Raw genomic sequence first — 18,495 nt, forward strand, 5'->3', positions numbered from 1 at the left:
AGTGCTCTATCTAGTACCCCCTCACTATATATAATAATAACATCTAATAGATTTATCCATCTATTCCTTAGAAGAGGGGTGTTGCAGAGACAAGTGGTACAACTGAGCAGGTCTTGAATGCAGAATCAGAGGATTAGGGTTGGAATCCTAACCCCATCATTTTACCACTGTGTGACCTTGAGTGGATAGATTACCTGTGGTAGGCCTTATTTCCTAATCTGTAAACTGGATAGATCATATTTGGTGATGTTCAATGACTCTAAACCATGGTATTTTATTTCTTTGGGAAAGTTTTGCTAATTTTTTTTCATTTCCTAATGAAAGCTTAAATTGTTGATGTATGTAAAATGTGAAAGTTAAAATGACTCTTTTCCTAGGTAACAAAGGGATATGAAATTTTTTGGGGGGAGAGGAAGAGAGGGTATAGGATGGGTGAGTAGGGAATCAAAATCACTTCAACAAAAATTTACAGTAAAATTGAAATATTTTTGTAGAATAAAGGTCTAATCTCTGACCTCTCAGTAGCAATAAGTAATATATTATACATATAAAATAATAAGATGTGAGAACAAGATAAAAATAATGATAGCTCTCCTTTTTGGATTTTAAGGTTTAGATAGGTTGTTTTATTTGAGAATAGTGATTATTAGGCTATACTATTTAGAACTGGAAGAAGTCAGATTAGAAGACTGTCTAATCAAACTCTTTATTTTCTAGATGAAGAAACTGAAGGTTGCAAAGGTTATAAGGAGAAATACCAAGTTTCTACTCTTGCTGTTGAGCCAGAGAATTAATTTTAGATTAGGAAGTCTCAAATTCAAATCCTGGCTTTGCTACCCGTCACCTTTGTGACCACTCTGAACCTCAGTTCTTTATTTTGAAAATGTGGGTATTGAAACAAATGACTTCCAAATGTTTTAAAACTAGGATGCTATGATCACTCTTCTTTAGGGCCCAAATGTTCTGTATCCAGAATACATTTGAGCAGTAGTCCTGCCTTCAGAAAACATGTAATAAATAGACACATTTAGAAGGATAGACAGTGACATTTTTTGTACTTCAGTACTGGTAATCATCATGGAATCTTGGAGGTGGATTATGCAACGGAGATGTATACACACACACACACACACACATACACACAAATTTCAATTTAATTCAAATAACATTTAAATATTATAATGGGACTACAGTAGGCATTTTCCTTTACCCTTTCTTGGCAAAAACCTTAAATGTTTGACATGATTGCTCTCTGGACATTTAATTTTTTATTCCCTTGCCTGAAACCCCTCTCAAATCCTGCAGATAAGTACCTGGTCTTCAATGCATAGTTTTGAGGAGTTGCCTAGGGGCACTGGGAGGTTTAGTGATTTTGTTCAGTCATGCAGCTAGTAAGGGTCAGAGGCAAAATTTGAATCCATTGTGGTTGGTTTTCTGTCCATTCCCTCATATTGCCATATTCCAAAGGAAGCCAGTCACTCTACACACAATTGAGTACTTACTAGATGTCAGGGATACAAATAAAGGTAAAATCAACTCAACCAATGCCTTCAACAAATAACCATCTACTGAAGGAGACATCATGCAATAAGTAGGGACATGTAAGATAAATACAGAGTAGACAGTGAATCAGCAAATATTTATTAATGCTATATGCTGGGCCCTCAATGTAAAAGGGGAAAGTATTAGGAGGTGGGAATACAGTGAAAGATCTCCCACAGATAGTTGTTAAACTGAGTTTTGAAAAAGGCCAGGAACCTAAGAGGTAAGGGACAGAATATTCCAGGTATGGGGGGATACCTAGTGCCAAGGCACTGAGAAAGAAGATGGATTGTATGGTTCAAAAAAACCGTGAGTAGGCCAGTGTAACTTTATTGTACAAGTGTGGAAGGGTAGAGGGTACAAGGAGACTGGGAAACAGGAGTGGTCCAGGGCAGGAAGAGCTTTACATGTCAGACAGAGAACTTTATGTTTAATCCTCCAGGTGATGGGTAGGCATTGGAGTTCACTGAGCAGGGGAGGGACATGATCAAACTTATTTTTAGAAAAATCATCTTGGCAGCTGAGTGGAGGATGGATTGAACAGAGAGACAAGAAGACCAATTAGAAGGCTATTGTAACAGTCCCAATAAAAGGTGATGAATTGGAACCCTGGTTGTGGTTTCATGAGTAGAGAGAAGGGGAAGTATATAAGATCTAAAGGTAGAAGTAGTAAGATTTGGCAATAGATTAGATACATGGGGTGTATGGAAGTGAGGGTTTGAGAATGCCATGAATGTTTTGGGCCTGGGTGACAAGGAAGATGGTGATGGTCTCAGTGGTAATGGGGAAGTTTGGAAGAGGGGATAATTTTGGGGGAAAAAATCATGAGTTCTGTTTTGGCCAGTGTGATGTGGTTGAGACCGAGGAGTGGTTGGATAAATAGCATGGGAACTAAAAGAGAATAGTACCATGGACCTCTAGAAATGAGAGAGTATCCAGAAGAGGGTTATCCGGAATGTTGAATGCTAGAGGATCAGGACTGATTAAAAAACAAACATCCAGAGAAAGAATTGAGAAATAGAAGTACGGATAAAATAAGTTCACAAATAAAATTAAAAATAAAACAAAACTTTGCAATTAAGACATCACTGGGAACTTTGAACTTACCAATGAATCAATTGAATCATGAGGAAAAAAGCCAGATTGTGGAGGGTTTAGAAGACAATAAGGGGAAAGAAAGTGGAGGCACCAGTTGCACAAAACTTTCTCATATAGTGTAGTCAAGTTATATTTTAAAAAAATACATATAAAGGATGTCTAGGTCAGCATCTCACTGCATTCAGCTGAAGGGACTGCACCCTTGGCAAGTGACTGATGAATTTTAACAGATTTTCTAATTTCTCTTAATTGGGGCCTTTGTTTTTTAACTGGTTAACAAGCCTCATCACATAACTTCCAATGATACAGAATTAGATGGTCATTCTGTCAGATTGCTAAATAGTTGTGGTTTTGTCCCGTTCTTGAAGAATACCACAACATCAGGGAGATGAAGACATGACTTGCAATTGACTTTGATTTGAGTGAAAGGGGGCTGTGCAAAGTCACCAGCCTCACTTTCTCCTCCAGAGCCATCTGGGTCCAGTGGGCAGATATTGATCAGGATAATTGGAGATGACCCAGGATGCAATGGGAGACTTGGTCCTTTTAAGCTAAGGTCTTTTCAGGTTCTCACTTTGAGGTTCTTACTTTCAGGTTCTCACTCAGGCAACGCCCATTCAATGAATAGATCTCCTCAAGAAATGAATCAATTGAAAAAAAAATCAAACTGGGAGGGGAAGCCCCTCAGGACTTCTGATGAAAAGAGAAACAATTATTTACATTCACTCTGAGTCAAGAGGTCTCTCAAAATAACTGTTAAGTGGTGCTTAGGAAGGGACCTATTGTCCAATTCATGAGATCCAGAATGAATTGGGTTTAAGGCTTGGTCTTGGAGAAGGACATCTAGCCAGTAAACTGCAAGTTAACTAGGTAGGTTTTGACCATCAAAATTTACCTTCTTTTGGGAAATAGTATCAGACTTTCAATGTATAATAGCAAAGAAATTTACCCCTCTCTCCTTTGTGAAGCTTCAAGAAAATGGAAGCAAGGACAGCCTCTTATAGAAACCATTAGGGTTTCCATGTATGTAGAAGAAAGAACTTTCTAGTTTGAAGGAAATATGTTGGTGAAATGATTGGTGGGGAGGGGAAATTCCATTTTTACCCTAGAGACTCTAGAGTTTATACCTTCAGGTTTAAATCCTTTCTGAAGGATTTCCTTCATTTGAATTGTCCTTGGTCTTTGGACATTAATGAGGCTTAGTGAAATTGTGTTTCAGGGAGATGTTGAAAAAGTGCTAAATTAATTGAAACAGAAAAACAACAAAAACTTTATGATATCATAGATCTTCTATACTCCAACATCAGCTTTCTACCCACTAGTATGCGTGTCTTCTCTTCTAGTGATAACTGTAATTTTAAAACATGTGACTTTCTTCTTTACTTCACTGCTGTGGTATGTATCTACCTCTTTCATACTCATACTTTTTCTTTAATACTACTGGTAGTCTCTTCCTAGACACGCAATGATACAGGCATACTTCAGAGATACTGCCAGTTCATTTCCAGACCACCATAAAAAAAGCAAGTATTGCCATAAAGTGAGTTGCATGAATTTTTGGGTTTCCAGTGCATATAAAAGTTATGTTTACACTGTACTGTAGTCTATTAAATATGCAATAGTTTTATGTCTTAAAAAAACAATGCACATATCTTAATTGAAAATACTCTACTGCTAACAAATGCTAACTATCATCTGTTCAGCAAGTTGCAATCATTTTCCTGGTGGAGGGCTTTGCCTCAGGATTGCTGATTGCTGATTGATCAGAATGGTGATTGCCTAAAGTTGGGGTGGCTGTGGTAATCTCTTAAAATAAGACAACAATGAAGTTTGCCTTATTTATAGATTTAGAAGCCCTTGTGGGGTTATTAACTGGCCTGATTTCAGTATTGTTTTATCTCCAGGAATAGGGGGGCCTGAGGAGAGGGAGAGAGAGGGAGGAATGGCAGATTGGTGGGGCAGTCAGAATACACACATTTACCCCTTAAGCGCACCATCTTATATGAGCATTGTTCATGGCATCCCACAAAATTACAATACTGTAATGTCAAAGATCACTGACTACAGATCATCACAACAGATATAATGATAATGAAAAAGTTTGAAATACTGTGAGAATTCTCAAAATGTAACAGACACGATGTGAGCGCATGCTGCTGGAAAAATGGTGCCGACAGGTTGCCACAAACCTTCAATTTGTAAAAAACATAAACCAAAAAACTGAAAACATCACAGTATTTGTGAAGCAAAGTAAAATGAGCCATTCCTGTACTGTGTTTCTCACCATAAAGTTAGGCGGGAGTGGACTGAGAGATCTCTTTCCATTCCTCAGTCAGTATGATGTATGCTGGGGAACAACCATGTTATCTGCCTGTTCAGACATCTCTTTGTGTGCCATGAAGCACATCTATATATCCACTTCATGTCTGAGTCCTCAATTGCTCGAAATGTTTGCTCTTGGATCTCAGTTTCACACATTTTATTTACATACCTTATTTTTCATTTTATGAACAGATCGATAACCAGACTGACTTGTTACCACACTGGATTAGTTTTATTTACTCTGTTTGAACTTGATTAAAAAGCTGTCAAACATAAGTCTACATTTTTATCAGCAGAATACTTTCATAAAACAGGGTATGGGATATGTATAGCTAGAAACATACTTTTCAAAATAAAACAATATTTGATATATTTTATACAGTTACCCTTTTGTTTACCCATGACAACTGAAACTAACCATCAAATGCAGAAACTGATTCAAGTCTAGCCAAGAAATCCTAAGGGCATATGAAAAAGCTTTTTTTTTTTTTTTTTTAAAGTTCTTTCTAGATGAATTTAATGTAATTCACCAATAAAGCATCCTCAGGAGCATAATAAAAATTCTACAGAACATGACAGAGCCAGGGAAGAGGAAGATGTAGAGTCTGATGAAGAATCAAAATGGATGTTAACATTAAAAATGAGCAGCCATGCAATCCTTGTATGATATTAAGAACAAAATAGTCAGGCTCTAATTTCGTTTGTAACTAACTTATAGGATGGTGTGTTTAGGGAAGGGGAAATAGTATTTTGAGCTGTCATTTTTCTTTGGAAAAAAACCCAACTTTAGCATTTAAAAAAAAATCCCCAAATTTGTAAATATAGATCAGAAAATAGCCAGACTATCCACAAGCAAAAAAACATTCTTAAAAGAAGAAAGATGCTTATTTTAGCTTTAGACCTGGGTCTTTCTTGTAACCTTTTACAATATATTAATCTCTGCCTCTTTGTCACTTTTTGACTAACTGGGTACAACTATATTTACACATATATCTCTGAGGGTGCACAAATATGGACTAATATATACATATAGAATCTAGAATCAGTATTGCATGTAACTTGTGAATATGTTATATTCCCAACGTTTCTGAAAATCTTCAGACATCCACAGAAGTCCTAGAAGTGGTGGGTGGCATGGCATTCTAAGGGTTAATGTTGAACACATATAGGCAAATATTGTCAATTATTTTATTCTAATGTTTGGAACTTAAACATGAAATCGTCATTAAGTTTTCACAAAATGAGGCATCTGTCACTTGAAAGAAAAAAAATATTTCAGAAATATGTTTACAGAAATGTAAAAATATTAGGCATCAAGACAGATGTGAACATTTTCAATAATGTGCCTTGTCTGTCAGTCTTCCTCAGAGCCGAAGATCTTATTGTACTCACTTAGCATGAGTTCTGCTATTTGGTTTTGGTATACCATGTGGACTGCCATATTCCCAGTCTCATTTTCAGCCCGCAGAAGTGTGGGCCCAAATACAATTCCTAAACTTTGGGTGGACATGAGATTCTTTGAGGCTTTGGCCACTATCCTGTGAAGAGAGAAAAGATAAATCAGTCAGACAATAGTATTAAAAAAAATTGTGGATACTCTTGAAGATGACAGGCCCTTGAAATTGGCTTGTTACTGTTCAGATGTGTCTGACTCTCTGACTCTCCCCTATATGGGGTTTTTTGGCCAAGACACCAAAGTAGCTTGCCAATTCCTTCTCCAGCTCATTATGTAGATGAAGACACTGAGGCAAACAGGGCTAAGTGACTTGTCCAGGGTCACACAGCTAGTAAGTGTCTGGGGACAGATCTGTACTCAGGAAGAAGAGTCTTCCTTACTCCAGGCCTGGCACTCAATCCACTGTACCACCTACTTGTTTGGAAAACAAAGAAACAAAGAGAGAAGGCTGGTAAAGGTGCAATAGGGAAATCTAGTCAAGATCTTCCTAATCTAAGTGGTCATGTTTCTATCAATAATTTTCCCCCTCTCTATTCATGATCATTTATGTAGAGATATATGATGTTTTGGAATGTCTGCTTAAGGAACTAGACAGCCCGAATCCCTTTACTGTGTGCAGAGTAGAGAAGCAGTCTGATGTGGAGTATTGAGAGTATCTACCTCAGATACTTATTAGCTATGCCATCCTGGGCAAGTTCCTTCATAGCTCTGAACCTCAGTTCCCTCCTCTGTTAAATGGGATTACCTCCCAAGGTTGTTGTGAGAATATAAGGAGCTAATGTATGCAAAATATCATGCAAATCTTAAAGCTGTATAGAAACGTGAGCATTTTAGTCATCTTTATTAGGTATAAAAGATAAAAGGAAGGAGAACAAATGAGTCTGCCCTTGAGGAGTTAAAATAAATAAGGCTACCTAACCACAGAAACAAACAAAAACCCCAACCCCACAATAGAACTAGGCATGAAAGGAAGAAATGAATGTTAAAGGAGTGTGATATAGGTTGGCTAGGGCCAGGTGAGATTAGTTTGTGGAAAGGCATTATAAATAACAAATTTTGAATAGTTTTGAAAGAAATGAGAGATGTGGGAATGGAGAAGAAAAGGCATCTTGTCAGATGGCCAAAACAAGTGAATTGAAAAGTGAGTCTGTTCAGTTTGGATAGCAGTTAAGTTCATACCCAAATAAAAGAAGATTGGATCCTGTAGTCTTTGTACAGGCAAAAATCCCACTGAAACCAAGGAGGTTTTTGTTGGTGTGAGGACAGTACAAAGAGCTGGAAAACCAATGACACATTTTGAAATGTTCTTTACAAATGTGCTATTAAGGGTGACACCATGTCTACCCTGACACAAAGCTCCTTAAGAGAAAATAAAACTCCATGGTTTAAATTAGGGGCTTTGGAAAATAATGCTTAAGCTTACAACATCAGACTTCTTGGTTCACTGTTAAATTTAGGGGGAAGAAGGTATGAAGGGAAAGAGATCTTTTGGGTTTCAACTGAATTCAGAGCAAAACATTTTATTCTGTTTCTAGGTTTGCCAAGTACCTTCTTAAAGCACTTGTATTAACTTTAGCTTTTGTGGAAACCTGCCATTTTAGTTCATAACCATATTTACTAACTCATGTAAACTTGAATACAATTTGACTCTGCTTTCTCTTTTTCAAGACAGCAGAATTGTTTCTTTGGTGTATTATGCTCGTGTGTTTAACAACTGGGACCGATTTTCTCCTCTAAGTCACTTTCCAAATGGTTGTAGAGCTTTTCTATAGGATAGCCTGCAGCTCCATTCTTCATTATTAAAGACCCAGTAGACTGCATGGGCATAGTATCCTAGAAGGTAGTGAGACAGGAGTTTCCCGGAAGGAAAGAGTATATATTAACAACTGAGCCTTCCCCTATTTTCCTGAATGGGGAAATAACTCCAGTAATGTTCCACTGAAGTGGGTGTGTTTCAATGGTGCACTGGAATCAGCTCAGTTGTTAAATTTTCAGTGTGTTTTACCACCAGATAATTAGCGAATGCTACAAATCAGGTCTTGATTTATTGTTTTGTGGATTGTTTAGATTGAAGAAAATGATAGAGAAAATGGTAATGCAAATTAAACTTATGTGTGCTTGTGTATGTGCACATTATATACATGTATATGTAATGCATGTGTATGAATACACACACATATACATATATTTCTTTTTCTGGAGAACCAGTCATCAAATGCTTTCTAGCACACCTGTGGGTACTATATTTCAGTGAGAGAAGGTAACGTTTGAAGATGATCAAAGTTAGGGAGATTTTTAGAGATTTTTGAGACTCACTCTTCAAGGTGGAAAATGGTCCCTTTTAAAGATCTTTTGTGAAGGAAAAAATAAAAAAGCTTCCAGTTCTGTTTTTAAATACTTACTGGTCCTAATTTTCTCCATCACAATGTAGAATGAAAAAGGGCCAAGTTTAGCTTGAAGGGCCACTGTATTATCATTTCCTTATCTAGCACCCATGGTGTGATAGGTTGGATGCTGAATAGTAGGCCTTCTTCAAAATAGGCAAACCACGAAATATTTGATATGAGTACTTTAGCTCAAAATTAATACCTAGCAAAAAAAATGGGACTTTGGAAGCACAAGGCCATTTAGTTTTCAGAAGGAAAAGAGGGAAGGAAAGGTTGGGAGAATAAAAATCTGAGCAGACTTAATAGGGAGAAAAGAAGAAAACAACATGCACTTTAAGTCTTCAATAATTTTGCCTAGCATCCTGTGATGATTGGAGTTTGGTCAGTGGAACGGTGAGGATTGTGGCATGGGGGACAAGGAGGTCAATTCTGTAAATAAGACAGACCCGTAGACAATTGGCAGATTCACAAGAATAACCAGCTCATAGGAAGCTTTCACCCATACCTATTTCATCTCTCTAGTCTTGAACACTAAAATTCTCATTTCTGACAATCTCCTGTTCTTTCTTCTCTTCCTCGACTTTACTGTTCATTTCTTAGTCCTTTTAGTGACCTTCAGACTTTCTATTCCTCTGCCCTGGCTGTACATTTTTCTGTGTAGAGTCTTGAGTCTATCCAGAGTTAACTAGTCCAGTTCAATTATATATTATCCTTTATTCTTTTCTTTCCCAGCATAATTTTTCTCTTTATGATCCCATCAGTTTCCATGGAGTCAATTATTATTCTTATGCAGACAACTCCCAAATCTATATCTTGAGCCCTAATCTCTCTTTAGAACCTTGAAATGAATGAAAAGCTTGAGAGACAGTTTCTGGGAGATTAATTGATTTATTAATTAGGCTAGCTGATAATCAATAAATTGATGGTCAGTAGTTTATCTTGGTAACCAAAAACAAAACCAATGAATGCTTAAATACTTTTGGAAAAGGGTGTGTATGTGTGCGTGTGCGTGTGTGTGCGTGCGCTCCCCTCACAGGTGAAAATCAACCCTGATTGGTGAACAATTAATGAGGGGATTGACTTTCAAATGAGGAGGTTGGCTGAAAGCCCTCAGCTCCTCCTGCTGAGAACATGGCTTAATCATGAAACTCCAGCAATCTGGACAAAGGAATCCATCTCTACCCAGAACAATCATGAGCTGCTTTACACTAAATTCCACTTTTGGGGAGTGGGGTGTCAAGGGCATAGACTTAGTGTTTTAGGGCTGGAATTCAACTAGATTAGATTCTGTTTACACTTTAAACAGAAGTGAAGTTTTTTAGTAGGGTGGGGTCTTGTCCAAGAAGGAGGAATATGTTTTGAACATAAATGAGATTTGGGTAATGCAGAAAGTGATTGATTTACAGGGACTGATACCTGAATGAGGAAATAAAGGGAAAAACCTTAATCTTAATTCAATAAATGGTTGCTAATATAATAGAAAAATAATCACTTCTCTCAAATTCAGAAGTCATATGCTCACCTTCATGTCCTGTAGAAATCTCAAATTCATCATAACTCATCAGCTATCCCTACTCCCACTTCCAAACCTAGAACTCTTTTCAAATTTCTCGGTTTTTGTCAAAGACTCTCCCAATCACCCAGGTATGGAACCTCAGAGTCATCCTTGTTCCTTCCTTCTTCACTTTTCATAGTCGTTTGCAAATTAATGATTCTAGTTCTGTAACAGCTTTTGCATATATCTCTGTTCTCCACTCACATGATCAACTCTCTACCTCAAGCTTCCATGACCTTTTGAAGTAGACTCCTCATTATTCATTCTACTTGCAGATTCTCCTCTCCTGAGCCAATCCTTCACATACCTATGATAATAATCTTCCTAAAGCACAGGTCTGATGCTGCCAAATTATCCATTAGAGTGTGATATCTTTGAGGGTAGGAACTATCTTTTGTATCACCAGAGCTTAGTATAATGTTGGGCACTTGGTAGGCACTTAACAAATATTATTGGTTGACCATTTCCTGAAACCAACTTTTTAATTTATTTTTCAATTTATAGAAAACAAATTCTATGCCTAAAAACAGTTCTTTTGTGTCTCTACTCAAAATCTTTAATTTCCTTAAAGAAGCAGATAAAGTTCTTACTCATAATCCCCATGAAACTTTCCCCAATTCCTCTAATTTCTGGATATTCACTTCTTCCAATGACCTCATTTATGTGTACTTTTTATCTGCATGTTATATTTCTCCAATAGAATGTAAACTTCCTGAGGTCAGGGAGTTTCAAGATCATTACACTAGTTCCAAGAAAGGCCTGGAGAATCAAGAAGATTCCTAATTGTGGAGGAAATGGGAGGGACACTAAAGTAGGAGGTCAGATATTGGATGGATAAAGAGAGGATAGAGGACAAGATGGGGATGGACTTTAAAAAAAGTAAACAAATTGGAAAGTTTTCAAAGATAATGTACATTTTGATCACTTTGAAAACAGAGAGGGATTTGGATGATTACGAATGAGATGTAATTCACACATACACATAAGTTTAATGGGTTATGACAAAGGGCCTCACTGTGCCTTCTGAACTTCTCTATCTGGAAAAAAAAACCATTTGGTTTGGAATCATATGACTTGGATTCTAATCCCAAATCTGACGCTAGGTATCTGATCTAGGATTTTTCTCTCTCCAAATCTGAGTTTTTTTCATCTGTACAGTAAGGAGAATAATACTTTACCTTACAGGGTTATTTCAAAGAAGTGACTTTGTAAACCACAGAATATTATGGAAATATGAATTTTTGTCACCATTGGGACATAGGTCATAGCAAGTCTAGCTGGGAAACTTGTTCCTCCTGTCTAGGGTCAGGGTTGGTCCTCTAACTTGGGGTGAGGATTGAACCTAGAGGATAGAGGTTACTTGCCTTCAGCTGTAAAGGAGGTTAGAGGATAGAGGGGTAGGGTGCTAGCAGGTCAGTCTTCTTTGCCCTACTCTACCTGCTATCAAGCTGCCTGATCCATCAGAGTTGAGCCCCCTTGAAGACTGACTTTTCTAATGTGAGTGTGTGGGACATACAGGGAAGACTGTCTCATAGTGGAATCCTGCCAAAACTGTCATTTAGTATATTCCCTGAGTATGAGCCTTCAGTTAGTTTAGTTTTTTTTTATTTGTTGCAAACGTAAATATGAAACAGTGCTTCCTTAAACCTATAGCTTTTTTGTCCACTTCTGAGCACATTTTCCATGTGGTGCAAATCAGATCAGCTTAATTATGAGTTTCCTAAAATATAATCACCTTATTGCAAGTGGATAATACTACATAAATTATTTTTATACATTTTGGTAAGGTTTCCCATACATTTGACTTTCCCATACATTTTAGGTTATTAAGTGCAGTTGATGAAATATACTGATGAAACACCAGCCATAGAACTCCTTAAGCCCCCCAAAAAATGGAAGGGGGAGGCTTAGTCATTTTTCCCAATTTAGGAAGGCCCATTGACCTGATAGCAGCTTTGAAACAAATTAAATGCAATCAAGAGGAGAGAATGGGAATGAGAAAGACCTGGAACACTTTCCATCCTGTTTGTTTACTGTGGCAAAAGACTTTTTTTTTTTTTAAGCTGGCACATCTACATTCTGGATATCAACCAAGCAGTAGGTGGTGTGTTGGGAAATTAATAAAACATTAGTTCAGCACAGATGCTGTGGGTGGAACCCAGTTCAACAAAACAACTGCTACCAATCCTGGGATCTCCGGTCCTCCCAGACTTCATGGTTGGGCTGGAGAAGCAAGCATGTTCCCCTATCAGAGATGGAATTAGATCAGATGTTTTCCTAATAGTCATGGGGATAGAGCTGCATAGAAAAATTAGCCCTAGCTTTGTCACTGACTTGATCTGTGAGATTGGGCAAGTTATTTTGTATAGTAAAACTTGCCTATCCAAATGTGAGTGCATGTTTCTACTCCTACCTGTGGCCTAATTTGTGTCACCATGCTCCTCAAATTCCCTCTTTGAGATAATAGATGGCATGATTACCCCAACTTTATAGGTAGGGGAAATGAGATAAGTGGTTGATCAGTAGTCAGCACCATCCCTCCAACTTTCTACCCTCCCCCATTCTGAGCTGGTTAGGTTTTCTGCCTTTCTGTTCAATAATTTATATAACACCCAAATTAGATTCCTACTCGTTTATTAAATGTGCAAAATACTTTCCTAGATCACTATGGTGCTATGGAGTAGAGAAGTGAAACATATTTCAGTTGTCATTAGTGGTTTTTGACTCTCTTTGACCCCAATTTAAGATTTTTTTTTTTTGGCAGATATGAAAAGTGGTTTTCCATTTAATTCTCCAGCTCATTTTACAGATGAGGAACTGAGGCAAATAGGGTTAAGTGATTTACCCAGAGTCACACAGCTAATAAGTGTCTGAGGCTGGATTTGAACTCATGAACATCAGTCTACTTTATTCTAAGCGCAATGCTCTAGGCACTGTGCCTCCTAGCTATTGCATATAATGTATACACTAATTTAATAAATATTTATTCGCCACCTAGCAACTCTGCGTAAGATATCATTCTAGGCATGGAGAAGGAAGCGAAGATAAAAACAAAAAAATAAAATGAAAAATTAAACAAGACTATCTCTGTCTTCAATGACTTATAATTTAGTAGTGGAGATAAGTATACAAATAAGTAATATATTATATGTCAAGGGCACTACTGTCCTCCCGCTCTCACAGATTTGTAGCTGTGGTATTCTCTTAGACTCTTCACTTTTCCTCACCCTATATATTCAATCCATTGCTAAATCTTTCCACTTTACCCTTATAGTATCTTTCCCGAATGTCTGTTTTCCACTTACTCATTTTCCAGCCGAGGTCAGAATCTCATGACTTCTAGCCTGGACTAATGCAATAGCCTATTAACTAATTCCCCCCACTCCCATCTCATTTCTCCACATTCCAATCCATCCACCTCCATACAGCTGCAAAAGTGAGCAGCCAAATTATTGATCTGACAATGCCACCACCCTAGCCATTATTACCTGCAGACACAAATCTAATGTCCTCTCTGTTTGGCATTTTATGTTGTTCACAACCTGGTTCCTTTCTACAGCTCAAGTTTTGTCATTCTCAACTCCTCTCCACAAATCAGTTATGTCAGCTTATTTGTTGTTCTTCGAACTGAGCATCCCCTCTCTCATCTCTGTGCCTTCACATTAACTGAGCCTAGAATATTCTCCCTCCTCACCTTTATTTTGTTTCTATCATTAGGATGTGAAGACAAGAACTATTGGTGCCAAACCAGTTCAGTGTAAACACTGAATCAATGAGTACTCATTGATTGATAGGTAGAACTAGATAAGATCTATATGAGAAGCACAGAGATCATTTTTCACTAGGGAGGTGGCAGAGTGCTGAATGATAGGAACTTATTAACAGAGTTGGGGGGGGGGGCAGCGGTAGATAGGTCAGCTTGACTGAAGCATAATGCAAAGGAGGGAGAGTAATGGAAAATAATGTTGGGAAGGTAAGTAGAAGTCAGACCATGGAGGACCTTGAATGACAGGTGAAAGATTTTCAATTTTGGTGGGCAATGGGGAACCAGTGCAGGTTCTTGATATGGAGAGGGATTTGATCAAAACTTTATTTTAGGAAAATTAACATGGTTGTAGTATGTAGGATTGATTGGAAAGGGAAGGGGCTAGAATGAGGAAGACCATCTAGGAAACAGTTAAAGTAATCTAGGCAGGAGGTAAAGAGGGCAAGAAATTGGGTACTAAGAATAGAAAAGAAGGATTGGTTGCCAAATGAAATTGTCACATTTATTAGTTTTTTTTTCCACTGGTAATTTTTTTTTGGTAAAAATACAACCAAATTAAAGAAGTATTATACCAGGGAGAATATAGACTTAGATCAAGCATCAAATCTATAAGAATAACAGTTAAAGATGATGGATGATTTACCTACTATACTTTGTCTTGTTTAGACCACTCAGAAGTTTTCTTTTCCATTAGGGGCATGACATTTTAGAAAGGACATTGACAAACGAAATTGTGGTGAGTGGGGAGTAAGTGGTTTGGCAAAGGATCTTGAGCTATGACACATGAAGATCAGCTGAAGGACTGGGGTATTTGGTCTGGAGAAGACTTAGAGGGAACATGATGCACCTCTTCAAGTATTTAAAGAGCTGTCATTTGGAAAAGGGATTAAATATAGGGTCAAAGATTTACTACTAAGAGGTTATCTAATCCAACTCATTGGTCCAAAGAGGTTAACTAACTGGCCTCAGGTCACATAGGTAGAAAGTAGCAAAGATGGTATTCAGAGAGATTCGGACTTTAAATCCGATATTGTTGTTGTGTTATCCCAACTATACTTTGTTTGGTTTAGCCACAAAGGGACTGAAAAGCTACTTTCAGGAGTTTAAAGAGGTTACTTTATACTTATAGAAGGGGAAAAAAAAAAAACCCTTTTCAAAAATAAGTTTTCCAATGTGTTTCGTTGGGAGGTTATGGGTTTCCCTTTCCTCATAGTTCTTAATCAAAGGCTAAATGGTCACTTATAGCATATGTTGCATGGGGAATTTTTATCTTATTCAGGAACCAGCTGGATTCCATGGCCTTTGAGTTCCTTTCCAACTCTGGTATTGTGGGGCTGTATAATACTTCTAACAGTACAAACTACAGATGAATTGTATGATTTCCCCAGTTGTGAAAAGTAACATATTTATAAACCAGAGGTTTTTGGCAGTATAGGACCTAATATGGTTCTATAGTAGCTGCTCAAATATATTTGAATAAATGAATGATTGAATGGATGTAAGGGGAGTTTCTATGCAGATTACGGCATGAGATTGAATGCCATGTATAATCTTGCCTTCTTTAACACCCACAAGCATTTATTAAGCAGTTATAATGAGCCAGCACTATGATAAATACTGGGGATAAAAAGAAACTAAAAAGAAAAATTCTGACCTCAAAGAACTTGTAGTCTAATGTAATCTAATTCAATCTCCCAGACTCAAAATTTAGCACCATGTTATCAAGCTCTTTAAGAAATTGACTAGACATTCATTCACATACCTCCCATCACCTCTTAGGCCCTAACTTGGGAATTTATATCATTCTTCAGAAGCTTAAACATTAAAACTCTTTAGTGTAGAAGCATGGGACAGACCCTGAACTTGACTGAACCCTCAGTTCAAAGAAGAAATGGAAGAATTCTATCACCTTGTCTCAGATGTGAGGGTAAAAGGCTAGATCTGAAAGCAAAGGAATAAGGGAGAAATATGGTATACAACTATAGAACAGTGGGGTTGAATATGACCTGGAAGATCATCTGGTCCAGCCCCCTCATTGTACTAATGAGTAAACTGAGGCTTAGAGATATTAAGTGATTGTCTCAGACTATACAGCTAGTTAACTACAGAGCTGGGACTTGAACCCATGCCTCCACATTCTCAATCTACTTCTCTTACATTAGAGAAATGTTGGGTTAGGTGACAAGCCCCAGGTAGAGTGAGGCAACACTATCCCAAACTAATCTGGGGGCAGAGATTTTTTTCTCATTATTTACCCCAAGAATTCTTAGAAATAATGACATCTAAACAACTTGTTGGGCTCCAAGTCTCAAGAACTGTACGATCTGGCTATTGAGAGTAAGGAGGACATAAACGACAGCTTTTTATAAAGGCAGCTTATTAATACTGCTTAATTCAGAATAGCTTGACAAAAATAATTATGATTTCATGCATTTGTTCATGGAACAGCACTTGATGTATTCTCACTTGAATAAAAATACACTCAGAGTGGAGGCAATTCTTTTACCACTAAGTGAAATTAAGTTTATAAGAACTTGAAATGGGTAAGAATTCATTTTTTTGGCATGAGCAGAAAAAGTGATATACAGTTTACAATGTACAAAGGAGAGGAAATGCCAGAGCTACTTTTTGTCAGGCCCAAATGGAAGGAGCAATGATGCATCAATTTAAGATTATTTTAGAAACAATCTATAATCCAGTGCTACAGATGTTGGAACCCAGACAAAAAACTGTGGAGCCGTATGCTGCGTAAGTTTTTCCAAAAGTGAGTGGCATTGCTAGCTCAAAGAATTTTCTTAGTTGTGCAAAATCACAGCCAAAAGTTTCTCATCTTGAAAGCATAACCCTCTTCATCGTAAAGACCAAGGGAAAATTATGTCGAATTAAGAATTCTGAAGTGTCTAATAGTTCGGCTCTAATGGACATATGTAAGTAAAAATATTTTTTTAATTTGTGCTTTTGCTGTTACCATAGTAACTTGCAAAGGAAACTGGAAGCCACATAATTGACTGCAGGACAACTCTCGAGTGATGGAGTCATTGTGTAGGAAGCTTGGTTTTCCACATGTATGTAAGGTTGCAATTTTCCAACACATACGACTTTGGAATGGTTATTGATTTTGAAATTTGGAAGGTATGATGGGAAAGGCAAACCTTGCAAATAGACCACACTGGGTTTACAAAATACTATTCAACCTTTTGGATTCCATATGTAGTATTAAAGACTTAGATCCTGCTTGAGATTATGACTTTGACAACGAAAGAATTATAGAAACACAGGACAAATGAAGATAATTTGCTCACACTTGATTTTTCCTATGTTACTGTTGTCTTTAAGTGATGATGGTTTGAGCGAGAGTGGTTCCAGATACATACCTACCTGTCTTACTTAACATGACCTATATTGCTTCCTACAGAGCTGTTATAGAAAATCAGGATATCTGAAAAAAATTTTGCAATTTCTCCCTTAAAATCAGAGCTGCATGTTGACATAGCCTTTAAGCAGCATGAAACCAAAAGAAAACTGTCTGCTCTTTTAGAAGTCCTGTTACAAATGCATCGTTTCCTACATTCAACATTTGACCTGCTACAAGGACTTTTAAGTTCATGCTATTGGGAGGTCACTACCAAATGTTTCAGAAATAATTCCATATGTTAATTTGCAAATTAATTGTTTTGGATGAATTCATTTATTTATGATTTGTAACTACTCACTACTTTCACTCAAGATTTGAAGTAGCATTTTGACCTGATTATAAGCACTGTTATTTTGAATCTGAGACTGTTTCTGACTTTTTCCCAAACCCAGTAATTAATGATTAGCTAATGATTAGCTGCATTAAAACACTTTCTGGGCTGAAATAACTTTTAAGAACCTACTATGCTGAAGGCACTGTGCTAGGTTCTGAGAAGTATAAAAGGATAAAAAGATACTTTCAAGAAGTCTAGTATGTTTAGTATGGGAGACCAGACAGGTAACTTTAATTCAACAGAATATGTTAACTATGTAAGGGACGCTTTGAGAAGTCAGAGGAAAATGAGTTCAAGTTTGCTTAGGGGATTAGTGAAGACTACATAGCTGAGAGATGCATTTGAGTTGGGTCTTAAATGAGTTGGATTTCAGTAGGTAGAGATGATAGAGAGAATCCATTTTGGTAAGAGAGAACGGTATGAATAACAGTATGGAAACTGGAAAGTGTGAAACATATTGAGAGAACTGTGTCTAGAGCAGTTTCATTTTAGCATGGGGTGCTTAAAGGGGAATAGCGTTAGATAAGGCTAGGGCAATCGGGGCCAGATTGTGAACCCCGTAGGCAATTATGTGAAGCTCTGGAAGTTTGGGGCAAGGAAACAACATGATCAGAGCCGGG

At 37.4% G+C, this 18,495-nt stretch overlaps 1 protein-coding gene across 3 annotated transcripts in view; it reads right to left on the reverse strand.

Moving 5' to 3' along the window:
* Positions 1–5,172: 5,172 nt before the first annotated feature.
* Positions 5,173–18,495, reverse strand: part of ARHGAP15 (Rho GTPase activating protein 15) — an 831,062-nt gene continuing 817,739 nt past the window's right edge. For all 3 annotated transcript variants that reach the window (XM_072613186.1, XM_072613188.1, XM_072613185.1), the window contains one exon: positions 5,173–6,500. In XM_072613186.1, coding sequence (XP_072469287.1) covers positions 6,317–6,500 — 184 coding nt within the window. In that variant the 3' untranslated portion in view covers positions 5,173–6,316. The remainder of the gene's footprint in view (positions 6,501–18,495) is intronic.

This window comes from Notamacropus eugenii, chromosome 5 (assembly GCF_028372415.1).
Source record: "Notamacropus eugenii isolate mMacEug1 chromosome 5, mMacEug1.pri_v2, whole genome shotgun sequence".
NCBI lineage: Eukaryota > Metazoa > Chordata > Mammalia > Diprotodontia > Macropodidae > Notamacropus > Notamacropus eugenii.